The sequence below is a fragment of the Microcaecilia unicolor genome, chromosome 6 (genome assembly GCF_901765095.1).
Source record: "Microcaecilia unicolor chromosome 6, aMicUni1.1, whole genome shotgun sequence".
Taxonomy (NCBI): Eukaryota; Metazoa; Chordata; class Amphibia; order Gymnophiona; family Siphonopidae; genus Microcaecilia; species Microcaecilia unicolor.
The window spans coordinates 64,021,280-64,036,307 of NC_044036.1; the positions used below are offsets into that span (position 1 = coordinate 64,021,280).

Consider the following 15,028-nt stretch of genomic DNA (forward strand, 5'->3'; position numbering starts at 1 on the left):
GGGCTCATTTTCGAAAGAGACGGACATCCAAAAAGTGACATAAGTCGGCATTTGGACGTCCATCTCACAGAAACGTCCAAATCAGTATATTTGAAAACTCATTTTGGACGTTTTTCTCCGAAGTCTGTCAGAAGGACGTCCAAATTTCAAGGGGGCGTGCCAGGGGCGTGTTCAAGGCGGGACTTGGGCATTCCTAAGACTTGGATGTCTTTCACCCATAATGGAACAAAGTGTTCTGGAATAATCTGGCCTTTTCTTTTGGGTCTGCTTATTTCTATGTGTTTCTGTAAGTTTCCACTGACAGTTACAAGACAGGAATTTCTGGCTGGTCACATGCTCTGATGGGGTCTCATGTTGTAAGGCAATTCAGATACCTGGTATAGCCTGTTTATCAAAAGTGAGTTAGAGGTTTGGCAAGGACAAACTGCAAGCTTCCAGCACATATGAAAGTCCCAATTACAAGTCTCCAGCCCACAAGATCATACCAAGTAAAAATGCACACGTACATATCAGCCCCATGGATCCCGAATGTGGAGTTCCCCAAGGATCCCCCCTCTCACCAACCCTCTTTAACTTAATGATGATACCTCTCGCCAAACTACTAGCCAATCAAAACTTCAACCCCTACATATATACAGACGATGTCACGATTTATATCCCGTTCAAACATAAGCTAAAAGAAATCACCAACGAGATCAACCAAATCCTCCAAATCATGCACTCCTGGGCGGACGCATTCCAGCTAAAACTTAATGCAGAAAAAACACAATCCAGCTTATAATCGAACGAGAATAACGCCCAAGTTCCGACCTAAATCGGGAGATGGGCGTTCTTCTCACAAAAACAAATAAAGCGGCATAATCGAAAGCCGAACTTTGGACGCTTTCAACTGCACTCCGTCGCGGATGCGGACAAAGTTGACGGGGGAGTGTCGGAGGCGTGGTGAAGGCGGAACTGGGGCGTGGTTATCACCCGAACAGAGATGGGCGCCCTTCGCCGATAATGGATGCGTTTGTAGCTAGAATTTAGGGCACTTTTCCTGGACCCTGTTTTTTGACGAATAAGGCCCCAAAAAGTGCCCTAAATGACCAGATGACCCCCAGAGGGAGTCGGGGATGACCTCCCCTGACTCCCCCAGTGGTCACTAACCCCCTCCCACCACAACAAATGATGTTTCACAACTTTTTACTTTCACCCTCAAATGTCATACCCTCCTCCCAAGCAGCAGTATGCAGGTCCCTGGAACAGTTGTTAGGGGGTGCAGTGGACGTCAGGCAGGTGGACCCAGGCCCATCCCCCCCCTACCTGTTACAATTGTGCTGCTTAATGCTACTAGTCGTCCAACCCCCCCAAACCCCCTGTACCCACATGTAGGTGCCCCCCTTCACCGCTTAGGGCTATAGTACTGGTGTAGACTTGTGGGCAGTGGGTTTTGAGGGGGATTTGGGGGGCTCAACACCCAAGGGAAGGGTGCTATGCACCTGGGAGCTCTTTTACCTTTTTTTTTGTTTTTGTAAAAGTGCCCCCTAGGGTGCCCGGTTGGTGTCCTGGCATGTGAGGGGGACCAGTGCACTATGAATCCTGGCCCCTCCCACGAACAAATGCCTTGCATTTATTCGTTTTTGAGCTGGGCGATTTCATTTTCCATTATCGGTGAAAAGCAAAAACGCCCAGCTCACACCTTGGCGAATAAAGCATGGGCGTCTATTTTTTTTTAAAAATACGGTTCACTCCGCCCCTTCACGGACCCGTTCTCGGAGATTAACGCCCATGGAGATAGGCGTTTCTGGTCGATTATGCCCCTCAATGTCTTGTACTCACTTCACAACACAACACAACCAACTTCACCACTATAATGACACCATATTGTTCTCTTCCCGTCTCACAAAATCTGAAAATACTTAGCGTTACCATTGATCGAAACCTCACACTCGATACCCACGTGAGAAATACGACGAAAAAGATGTTCTACTCCATGTGGAAACTCAAAAGAGTAAAACCTTTCTTCCTGAGATACATCTTCCGTACCCTGGTACAGTCAATGGTAATAAGTCATCTAGACTACTGCAACGCACTGTATGCTGGCTGCAAAGACCAGACTATCAAAAAACTACAAACAGCCCAAAACACCGCAGCCAGACTCATATTTGGAAAAACTAAATATGAAAGTGCAAAACCCCTAAGAGAGACACTTCACTGGCTCCCACTCAAGGAACGTATCGCGTTCAAGATATGTACGATTGTTCACAAAATCATCCACGCAGACGCCCCAACCTACATGCTAAACCTCGTGGACCTGCCTCCCAGAAACGCTAAAAGATCATCCCGCAAATTTCTCAATCTGCACTTCCCCAGCTGCAAAGGACTAAAATACAAACTGACACATGCCACTACCTTCGCTTACATGAGCACGCAGTTGTGGAATGCATTACCTACTGACTTGAAATCTATTGACGAAGTAACCAACTTTCGTAAATCCCTGAAGACATATCTCTTCAACAAGGCCTACAAAGAAAACCCATAGCCTTACTAAACTAACTCGCCAACCCAACCAGTCAAGTAAATCTATCTGCTATACCTACCCACCCAACTCTCTTCTTTTTCCCCTTACTTAATCTTTGTATATCACTAATTGTACCTGCTATCCTGGAATGACAATGCCATAACAGAACTCTGCAAGCCACATTGAGCCTACAAATAGGTGGGAAAAAGTGGGATACAAATACAATAAATTAAAAAAAAATATGCAGCACCTACGATTGGTCCAGGGTAGAGGACAGGTGGATGCTCACAACAGCCTATAAAACCCTGCTGCAGACAAAGGAACTCTGAAAAAACCAGGCATGTTTGGAGAGAGAGTGTTTCAGATCCGTCCAATGGCCTATAGTTTTTCCCAAGGGGGTTTTACTTCCCCCCCCCCCCCCTTGACAGAAACTAATTCTCTATAGCTATGAATCTTCCTTTCATTCATTCTTTCTTTCTCTGCCATTTCTCTGTTCTGTGACCTTTGTATGAGGAACAAACTTTTCTTCCTTCTTTATCTAATTAGTTTAGTAACTTATAATTACCAGAGGTACTGATGTTAGATTTTGTAACTTTGTTATAACTTGAAACCGATGTCTGATGCTGTGCCGGTGGGTGAGTAATTAAAAAGACTTTTAATTGTCTCTAATTCCTGTACAATTTTTTCTATAATATTTAATAGAATTCATGTTTTAGCAAATAGCAAACCAAACGCAGTCTAGAACAAAATCAAAAATGTCCAGCACTAAAACTTCGACGTTTTGAGCTAGACCTGTTTTTCTTACGAATAAGGCACAAAAAGGTGTTCCAAATGACCAGACGACCACTGGAGGGAATCAGGGATGACCTCCCCTTACTCCCACAGTGGTCACTAACCCCCTCCCACCCCCAAAAAGTGTGTTGAAGAACATTACTTGCCAGCCTCAGATGTCATATTCAGGTCCATGACAGCAACATGCAGGTCCCTGGAGTAGTTTAGTAGTAGGTGCAGTGCACTTCAGACAGGTGGACCCAGGCCCACTACCCCCCTACCTGTTTCACTTATGGAGGGAACTGTGAGCCCTACAAAACTCACCAGAAACCTACTGTACCCACATATAGGTGCGCCCTTCACCCGTAAGGGCTATGGTAGTGGTGTACAGTTGGGGGTAGTGAGTTTTGGTGGGTTCAGCAGACAAGGTAAGGGACCAATGGTGAGATGTGTACCTGGGAGCATTTTATTAAGTCCACTGCAGTGCCCCCTAGGGTGCCCAATTGCTGTCCTAGGATGTCAGGAGGACCAGTCTACTAAAAATATTGGCTCCTCCTACGTCCCAATGGCTTGACTTTGGACGTTTTACACTTAGACATTTTTTTTTTCCCGAAAATGGCTGAAAATCAAAGATGTCCAAATCGCAAAATGTCCAAATCACAGGACATCCATGGTATTTTCGAACACAAAAGATGGGTGTCCATCTTTTTTTTAAATGACCTTCTTCCCGGTTCGGAATTTGGACGTCTTTGTAAAACGTCCAAATTCTGACTTAGACGTTTCTTTCGAAAATGCCCCTCTATGTGACTTCTCCAGCCCAGAGTCTACATGGTATACCATCACCATCTGCTGGAGATAAAGAAAAATACTGACGACCTCATGCTGCACTGTATCTTTATAGGGTGAAGCATGCAGGACTTTTTTTTTTATACTTCTGTCTACATTTGTTTGTCAATTGACACAAAACCCATAGGTTGTAGACTAGTCTGGTGAAGAAAGTAAGGAAATAATTTTATTGAGTCTCTTAGCTCTTGATTATTCTCCTGATGGGGCAAAATTGTCCCATTTTATTATCAGGTTCCAACAAACAACAAACTCTATCCAGAGTTTCAAGGAATGACTGCACTAATGATCTCAAAACAAGACATCAAATGGAGAACATTTTATTAACTACGAGCTGTCATACTATGAATATACCATTCATGACTGCTACTGAATATATAATTGTGGCATTTTAGAAGATCAGGCTTTCTTAAAAATATTAATTTTAGAGAGATTCAGAGAAGTAAAAAAGGGGAAACATGTATCAAAAGAAGCCAGAACATGTGTCTTTTGTCAGGGGCAGACTTGAAATAACTTGGTGAGTACTGCAATGCCAAAAGTATATGTGATGACCAGTTCAAGAGACAGGCTAAAACTTGCAAAGGGTCATTTTATGAAATCAACTTCATATGTATATAGCCACACACACGCATAAACAACCTGTTATAAAATTCAGACAGGGGAAAATGTCCGAACATTGACTTGATAGTACTTTTGGTGTAGAAGGGTATGGGGGCAGATTTGGGCAGAACATGAGCAGAGTTCGCAAATATGTGCATAGACTATAAAATATATAAATGCATAACATACTCACATGTACATGCAAACATTTATACCTGCTCATGCCGTTATTACAAGGCACCCTGTTTTAAAATTACCTTTCAAAATATTTAGATTTATTGTTTTTTCTAGTCTGCCTTATCCAGGGCAGATTTCAATAAAAATATCCATAAAATCAAACATATAATAGGTACAGCAATCAGAACAAAAAAAAAAGCCTTAAAGGAAGTCTCTGAGCTGGTTCTAAAATGCAACCCACTGGTCTCACACTTAGAAAAAGTTCCCATCTTTGTGAGCTCCAAACGTATATGTTGTAATGCAGGAACCACAAGCAACTGCTGATGTTCAGACCACAATGATCAAGATAGTGTATACCACTGAAATGCAATTTTCAAATAAAAAGCTGTATCTTGATACACAGCCTGATGAACCAAAAGCAACAACTTATACAGTATCTTCCATTGCACTGGAAACCACTTCAAGCACTTCAAACAGGGAGAGATATGTTCTGAACGGGAAAATCCCGTTAACAATCACAAAGCTAAATTCAACACTAATTGAAGCGCTTGAAGAGAATGCTTTGGCAGCCCAAGATAAACAATGTTACAATAATCTAAGACCAACATAACAAAGTGTAAGGACAAGACCGTCAGTCACTATTCTATACTCCACGAGAACTTACTTTGTCTCCAGGTGACGCCTGCCCAGGGGATGATCCTGGATCTCCTTTAGGACCCTATTACACAGAGATCAATTAGTGAATACAGGGTATGTAACACACACACATACACACAAAGTTATAAAAATTCAGTTTTTAAGTTTCCTGATTCTGTATAGTATGCATTATAGAATACATAAAAGAAATGCATCACATTAGAAAACCTAGGAAGCATTTTCGATGTTGACTAGTTTGTAAGCAAATCAGGTCAACATTTAAAAGCACATGCACTTTAGTAACACTGGGAACTGTAAAAGTAGGGTAGAGGTCTTTTTTTTTTTTAATCCATGACATACATATATATAGATAAAACTTTGGCCATTTCAGTTGCTAAATAGCCAAAGTTATCTACTTAAAATCAAGGTACAAATGGGTAGGTTGGAGCAGAGCTTCAAGTTATCCTTCTAACAGTGAAATTCAGCCACTAAACAGGTAACACAGGGGCCCTTTACTAAAGTATGCTGGAATCTTGGCTTAATGTGTTCTAACACAGGACTTTCCTATGTACCAAGCCCAGATTTAACGTGGCATGTTTTTTTTTTAGGGGTGGGTATTTGCAGGTCATGTGCTAACATCGTCATTAACAGGTGAGAAGGGAAAGGGGAACTGCAAAAAATTAATACTAACTGCTCCCGTGTTATCAGGTTAGTGCATGCTAATCAGAACGCAGTAACTGGATAGTGCAGAAATGCCCACTTCCTGTCCGTGACATGTTCCCTCCACTAAAATATTTGCAGAAACAGGCAATACTTTAAAAACACTAACATCTTTTTTCCTGCACTAATGCTGCATTAATGCCTTAGGACTAGATTAGGCCTTAGAACATAGATAATATGTCTAAAAAAAAAATCGGCACTGAAACAAAATACGTCTAGGTGTACTTTATAGAATAAGCTTAAATTTCCACATGGTTTACAGAACATGCTGAGCACCTGTCCGTGCAACTAAAGTTTTAGTCGAAGGTAGTTAAAGTAAAACTTGGTATAAATGCCGATGCCTAAATTACACACGGACCAGGTGTATTCTATAACAATGTGCGTTTTTATTCTACCTATGTGATCAATGTATCCCAAAAATGGGAGTATATTTCTAAGTCAAAAGGATGCACTTTTGCAATTAGAAATGTTAGCAGTAAACTGAATCTTATAAGACTACTATCTAAGTTTATATTTAAAAATGTGCTATACCGCCACCCCTTTTGAAAAACAACTAATAACAGAATACACGCAGCAAAATAATAGCTGAAGAGGTTAAGAAGGAAAAAAAGAGGAGAAAAGGTCTTTAAAAGGAGAAGAAGAAAGAAAACTAGAGATCATCAATTAACAGTTTATTTATACTCTGCCTTTCTCAGGGTAGAGCACAATAGGACATCCACAATGCCTGGTGTATGGAAATTTTTTTTCATGTGAGCAACAAAATGTAAAAACCAACAATTTTTGAGTACCAGTATTAGCAATGCATTTCTGTATATAGCACAAAAATCATGTTTGTCAGCAACCATGTAAAATCTGTGAGCAAAGTTCCTAAAATGTATGAGCAATCGCTCATGCACTCCGCTTAGAGGGAACATTGAATATTACATATACAACATTACAAACACTAACTAAAAACATGCAACAATCTAAAACCGAAGTACCAAAATAACTTTAACATTTAAACAAAATAAAATACTAGAAATAACTTACAATAAACTAAAATATAATGCGAGTTTACTGCCTGCTCGAATGGGTTAGGCCTCGGGAAATGCTAATGAAAAACAAGTTTTCTACTTTTAATTTTTTTGACCAAAGTGCAGTAAGTTTTGCAGTTACCACAAATTAATGTGCAGTATATTACACAATACAAGGTCAATCAAAAATTTTAAAAAATAAAATGAACTGACGCAGCAGCGCTCTACCCACCCTTCCGCATCCCTCTCCCAATCTAATCCACTCATGCTCCTGCACCCCCAAGAGAACACGATTCCATCCCCACAGCCCTGATCACAAACCCAGTGCACCATTCACTCCCCAATCACTAGTCCTAAGCTCCCCTCCCCCCCCCCAATAAAAACCCCAACTCCCTGACACACCAAACCCACATTCTACCTGGAAAACCATAGCATCTGCCAGAAAAGCCCTGCCCCACCAGAGGTCTCCCCCCCCTCTCCCTCCTTCCTCCCCCACAGGTTTGCTCCAGGGGTCAGCATTGGTGATTCAGTGGTCTCAGGTGGCAGTGACCCCTCTCCACTGCCACCCAGATAGGCATGTAATCCAAAATGGCATCAATGACCCCTAGAGGTAGTCTCATGATACTACCACAAGGGTCATCTTTATATAAGTAGTACATATTCTTACATGGAAGGATGACTTGAGCTTCAGGATGGTGACTGCAGGTTTGGGGGGGGCAAAGCTTCAAGCTGGCAATCTGGGTTACAAGGATTGGGTTGGTGATTGGGAGTGCATTGGGTTGATGGCTGGGGGTGCAAGTTCCAGATTAGGTTCTGCCAGGGGGTGCAGAAGTATGACTGAGAGGATCAGATTGGGGGGATGCAGAAGGAAGTGAGAGAACAGTGCTGCACCTTCATTAATAGTGCGCTGAACTACCAGATTTCCGGCAGCACAGCTACACTTACCACCTCCTTTTAAGTTGATGGTAAGTTCAGCTGTGCTAATAGTAGTCATGACAAAATGCTCAGTACCGTGCTTGCTATCAATGTGCTTGCTATCACAGCTGACCACACCTCCTCCCATCCAGATCCTGCTTACTCCCACGTTAAGCACTTAATGCAGGATTTATACTATAATGGCTGGTTTTTTTTTAGCACAGACAAGACTAGTGAGGGCCCATGCTGCCGTCAACCACCTGATAGACCCAGCATTAGTAATTTAATGCAGCTTAGCAAAGGTCTCTTGCTGAAGGAAGAGAGGGAGGGCATTCCAAAGGGTTGATGCAAAGAAGAAAAATGCCACTTGCCTAGGGGCATTCAGACTGAAAGTTGACAAATTAAGAAGCCTTATATAGAATCTGGGGAAAAAAAGTCTAGAATACCATCATTTGCACACATACGTACCACCTAAATCTGAGCAGCTTCTTACATAATTTTCCCTATAATATGCAATAAAGGTCTGCCCAGTGTAGTAAGTACATAGGCAGGTGCTGGCCTTAACCCCAACAGTTACCCATAGGCTTTGCAGTTACCATGTGTTAAATATTGTATCCTATGCCTAGTGACTGCAAAATTTTACACTGTAGTAGACATACACCTATGTCTCACCTCAGTATAAGTTCATTGTAGTACAAATGTTGTAATTACTATGGGCGCTCAAGACTTAAATTTATTTGCCAGTTTGGAACAATTAATTGAGTCCTATCTATGTTTGTATAAAGCTGCCAAGAGGCCCCACACATCTGAAATAGCAAATAGTTTCTCAATGCCACACTTTTTTTCCCCTTGCTCTGTGTGATGTGTTTTGTTTAGTGCTGGCAAGTTATCCTGCAGCAGACCCGATCTTCTGCCACAGGAGGCAAGCATTTATTCTCAAAGTATACATTAGTGGTTATATAATGTACATGGAACTGACAACCCTTTAAGATGTGGAGCTGTAGGCACTGCCTACATTATTTTTTGCCAATTTCAGTATAATTTTATAAAGTGTGGTAAAAGTCCCTGGAGAATGCATTTTTAATAAGCTTTTTATCCTCCTCTTTCAGCTGTACTGTGACATCTTGGTCGTATAAAAAAAAAAAAGGCCCAGTCAGCAAAATGGCCAATATCTAAGAGGAGTGTATGGATTAGCTCTTCTATATTGCACAGTATTGACTTTGATCACACAGCAGTGAGTGTGAATAGAAGTAATAAAAATAACGTATGCATATATACACTTTGGGGGCAATTTTGAAGAGTCACCAAAATTTAAGCACTAGGATGCTGCATGCTAAGAACGAATTCTATATTGCCAATTACAGAATATGTTATTACTCGGTCTGGGGCAGGCATTAAGCAGAGTGTCATTAGCGAATACTTGAGTAGAACAGAGGTTTTCAACCCAGCCACATAGAAGGAAAACAGATCAGCTGTATAGTTTGCTATCATAAAGATCCTCTCTGGAAATACATTTCAACAATAATGCTGGCATACAAAATTAGCTTGTCTTATACAGTTACATAGTTTGGTGGAAAGTCCTTTCTCCATTCAAAGACAACAGGGTGTATTAAGTTTGGCTTTGAAAACATTCCTCCATGAGCAAATATTTGGGTCAATGTTCAGCCTGCTGCAGGCTTTTTATACTCAGATATTAAGCACCAGGCTATACCCAGATACTGGTGCTGAATATCTGGGCATAATGTGGCCATAGGCATTTATCTGGGTACCAACAATATTCAGATCTGTATCTGGATGAAATTAGAACACCCTTCTGCTGTCCTAACTTTATCTGGATAGTTACCCAAATAGTGGACTGATTACTGCTAACTGGGTAACTCCTGGCTTTTTGCCCAGACTCTGCTGCAGACTGTCCCAGCACTGCCTGCTTAGTGCCAAGGCAGACTGCCTAGATTTTCAGTGGCAGTATTCATGTAACTGCTGCTATAAATCTGGGTATGACCTGTGAGAGAAAATGATCTGGATAGAAAATGCTGCTACCTGAGTAAGTCCTGAATGTCAGGCCCATTAATGTTCTTTTGCCATGTGATGTTAGCTGATGTTCTTATCAACATGAAGAGCAGCTCAAATTTTTGGTCTGTAACTGTGAAGAATAGAAAGCAAGGATTGCCAAGCCCCAAACCATATGAACCTGAGTTCTCTGGAACCAATGCTGGGCAGTTTGTAGCTATGAGAGCTATCCTGGGAAGTCATGTTTTCATATTTTCTTTCATTAAAAGATGTTTTTTATGTATATTTCAACCACACTATAAACTGTAATTAAAATTTTATCAATAGGATTTTAGTTAGGGAGACTACATGGCTCATTGGATTGGTACAGGTTTACTAGATCCCTAAAACAAACTCAGCTGAGGTCAGTAGAGACTGCAAGTCAATGCCATCTGAAAATGTCGATGTCTTATGAGAAATGGCATTCCTGGTATAAGTTTAGTTCCAACTAGCTAGATGCCCACCCAAATCACTTACATAAAAACATTACAGTTTGCTCCTAAATAACTTAAAAGATCCAGGTTAGGGGCCCATAGGTCTTCTATCCCTCCTCTCTCCCTATCCCCTCAAGTTTTGTTAATGTAAAGCATTGGTAGGGAGTACTAGAAGTGCAGCTAGAAAATTTAGAATTAATGCTCGAGTCTTGCGTAAATTTTAGCAAGTCTATTTGCACCAATGACAACATGGTGCAAATGCCCACACCTAAATTTACATGCAGAGCACCATTATTCTGTAATTACATCTATAACTTGAAGCCATGCCCCTGTTCCACCCCAAAACACTCATGACCCTCCCATTTCCACACCCCTTTTTTGGACCACATGTAAATTTTAGGCGCAGATCCAGCACGTAACTTTATATGTGCTGGTTCCAATTAAATCTAATTAGTATCAATAATTGTTAAAAGGCCAATTATTGGCACTAATTGGCTTGTTATTCAATTAAATTGCATGCACAAATCAAGAACTTGCCTACATTTGCATGTGCAATTTTTGGCAACATTTATAGAATCAGGGGGGTTTGTGAAGTAACAAAAAACCTTGCAAAAATTATACTCAGTGCTATTAGGTTAATGATATTTAGCATAACAGCACTAACTGCAGTATTGTATAGTAACTAAGTAAATGTAACTAGTTAGTTACTGTACTTAAGTAAAAGCTTTGTCACTTTTATTTGTAAAGAAGTGCAGGATAACATTTGCTACTTTTATTGAAGTAATAATTTTGCCAATGTTTACTAATTTTACTAAGTTACATCTGATGCTTGCAGTTAAAAGTAAAAGCAGAAACGAAATGTAAACAACAAATCCTCAGTAAACCAAATGAAACTGCAAAACCGGGGTCAGGATTTTGCTATTGCAAACCTCATCATGTAAACTGTGGATCATCTCATCTTCAGTTTTGCTGTTCAGTGAATATAGCCTATAAGAACAGTGGAATTGCCAGTGTTTGTTGAACTGGTTACTGGAGAAAATCCACTGCTGATTTCTAGGATAAGCAGCATAAAATGTATTGTACTGTTTTGGGATCTTGCCAGGTACTTGTAACCTGGATTGGCCACTGTTGGAAACAGGATGCTAGGCTTGATGGACCTTCGATCTGTCCCAGTATGGCAACACTTATGTACTTATGTCTCCAAAAAAATTTGTCTAAAAAAAAGGAGGCCACACAGAGTGTGGAGGTGCACTTAATCCCCACGTAACAAATATAATATAGAAAGAAGAGAAGAGTGAGGGAAAATAGGCTCTTTCCAATCAATGGGGGAGACGTGTAATTAAATATAACGTAATGTTTATTATTAACAGGTTGGCTCAACACAGCCATGTTTCGGTGCCGTAGCACCTTCCTCAGGAGTCTTCCAAAAGTGTATCAAATGCTTGAATGGATAACTCTCCAAGACAACCTATCATGAAGGACACGCAATCCCTCTTTCCGAGCAATGGCAAAAGAGCGTACAGAAAATGCTGTCGTAGTAAAACGTCCAAAAAGGGCATCTTGCAATCGCGGTCGTAGTAAAACGTCCAAACAGAACAGTGATGAGTTTAAAGCGGAGATGAAGCTGAAGCTGGCTGTAATTCTTGGTGAATAGACATATGTCTCTATCACAGCAGCTTTTACATTGGAGTGAATGTCCACTGGACTGAAAAGAGTCTTTGGAAAGGAAGTCGACTTGTCTGGCCTTAAGACTGAAGGGTTCTCACACATTTGACATTCTTGCATCAGATCTTGAAGATATTCAAAATTTTGCCATCACACAAAAAATTGTTAGAACAACAACAGACAATGATTCCAACTTTGTTAAATCCTTCTTTGTAATTGGACAGCATGACTATGATAACGATAAAGATGAATGAATGAAGATGTAAGTGACGAATTAGACAGCACTACTCCTAATGCAGACGATGACCATAATGATGATAAAGCATTCTTTGCTATACGGTATGATTCAGATTCCCCTGATCAAAACCTGTAGACCCAGTTAGAAGACATCAGTAATACTGCAACCTAGCTTTATTTGAAAGAACTTATCATCGTACTGAACACTACACTTTCTGCCAGTGTAGTTGTTGAACACCTTTTTAGCTGTGCTGGATTAATAACTCACAAGCACTCTCACATGAATGACAGTCATTTTCAAAATTTTAGTTTTACTGAAAGCAAAGTAAATTGAATTGCAGAGCAAAGTTGTTGGGATAAAAACAATAGTTGCATTAATGTGGTACATTTACATTTTACTCAAAAAGAATTATATTAGGCAATAATTTACTTTCATTTAAGTAAATTTAATGAGTTCTTCACTATACTTGTACTTAAATATTAAAATATGTATTTATGTTTACTTTTACTTAATTACTTTTAGTACTTTCAACAACACTGACTAACTGCCAGGACACAAACTGTAACAATCCTACCTAAAAAAAAAATAAAAAAAGGCAGCACTATAAATATTACACCAGCCTTAGAATATATTAACCCTCCTATTGAGGAAACATGCTGGTCTGTTACAACCCTCCATGCAGAAATTATATGCTAGCACAGGGTGGGCAACCTTAGTCCTTGAGGGCCGCAACCCAGTTGGGTTTTCAGGATTTCCCCAATGAATATGAATGAGATCTATTTGCATACTGCCTTCATTGTATGCAAACAGATGTCATGCATATTGGGGAAATCCTGAAAACCCAACTGGATTGTGGCCCTTGAGAACCAAGGCTGGCCACCCCTGTGCTAGCAGAATAATTCTTCAGTTACACATGAAGAAAATGGACAGACCCTCTGCTAATAAGGAAAGAAAGACATGACATATTAAAACCAGAAATAAACAGACAAAAACTCAAAAGGAAACCCCAAGAAGCCAAACTCCATCATCAGTGCAATATTGGAAAATGAGAAACAAATGCATTACTCCCTGTAACTTGCAAATACAAAATAAGAAGAGGTGAACATATTTAGTCCATGCTGTATTATCTTTTTCCTTCTATTTCTGATCTTTTTGTGACACCATTTTAAAGGTGTGAGCATCAGATGCACTGCACAAATATATTTTTGATTTGGACGCTGAAGGCAGAGCCAAGGCTAGAAGGCCGGCTGGCACAGAATCCACTCATTCCTCATGCTTCTCTCACTCAATAAACAGCCAACAGAGTCAGGTTTGCTCAGACTGAGAAGGGATTTACTGCAGCTTAGAGAGCCAACTGTAGTGATCTTTTCAACAACATTATACAATTTTTTTATATGCGCCAGTAAATTTAAATAAGTTCAACAGAGAAGTTATACTCCCCAGTGTTCTCCTTCAGTACTCTCATTTAGCAGCAGTTCTTATCAAAAAGTTGTTACTCTCCCCAGAGGGAATCTGGCATGGCTTTACCCTGGTTATTATGTTACTCCAGCTAAATTTTGTAGCATTTCTCCCCCTTTTTCCTTTCTGCTACTCCTACCTACTAGGCAGTGGCAGAAGACAGGGTCCCTGTACCAGCATTCCCTAAGACCAGGGCTTTTTTTGAGGGGGTACTTGGGGGTACTGAGTACCGGCACCTTTTCCATTGTCTGCTAAAATTGACCCATGCATGGAACACAAGTTTTAATGAAAGAGCTCAGGCTCTACACACCAATTCTGCCTTGTCATAGATTCTATGACTGATTGCAGGGGGCCTGGCTATTGTGGGGTGGATCCCTCAGTGATCACCTCAACCCTGAAGAGTGGCCTAGCATTTGAGTATCGGCACCTTTTTTGCTAGAAAGAATGCACTACCTAAGACAGTCCAGCAGCTTCATAGACTCTGAGGCTGAATCACGCTCCTGGCTCCTTGGGACCATCAACTGTGCTAGTCAATAACCCCTGAGGAAAGGAATAGAAGATTCTGCAGCTTGAAGGTAAAATGTCTTCCTCCAGGCTGGGTATTTATACTAGTTTTGTTTTCCCTCCAAGGACTGGATCCTCCCACCCTGTCAGTCAGGAAGGAAGGTACTGCTTCTGTTGTGGAACTTATAGGGGTTGGTAAAAGGTCTAAACGGGTTCTCTTTCTGGTAGAATGCTGAAGGTTCTGGTACTGCTGCACAGGCAGAACCTTAGCCATCAAAAACCTATTTTGTACTAGTTCATAACTGAATAATTTGATAAATAAAAGAAGAAGTGCATATTTCACAAAGCTGGCATATTCTAACACATAAAAACTGAAAATTACATTATTTTTCTTCTATCTTTCTTGCTTGGGTTAGTTAGATTGATTCCATTTTATTTATTTTTGTTACGTTTGTACCCCGCGCTTTCCCACTCATGGCAGGCTCAATGCGGCTTACATGGG

The 15,028-nt window shown here is 40.6% G+C and overlaps 1 protein-coding gene across 2 annotated transcripts in view; it reads right to left on the reverse strand.

Moving 5' to 3' along the window:
• The window catches only part of COL24A1 (collagen type XXIV alpha 1 chain), an 804,368-nt gene that overhangs the window by 619,283 nt on the left and 170,057 nt on the right, over positions 1 to 15,028 (reverse strand). For both annotated transcript variants that reach the window (XM_030205800.1, XM_030205801.1), the window contains one exon: positions 5,559 to 5,612. In XM_030205800.1, the coding sequence (XP_030061660.1) occupies positions 5,559 to 5,612 (54 nt within the window). The remainder of the gene's footprint in view (positions 1 to 5,558; positions 5,613 to 15,028) is intronic.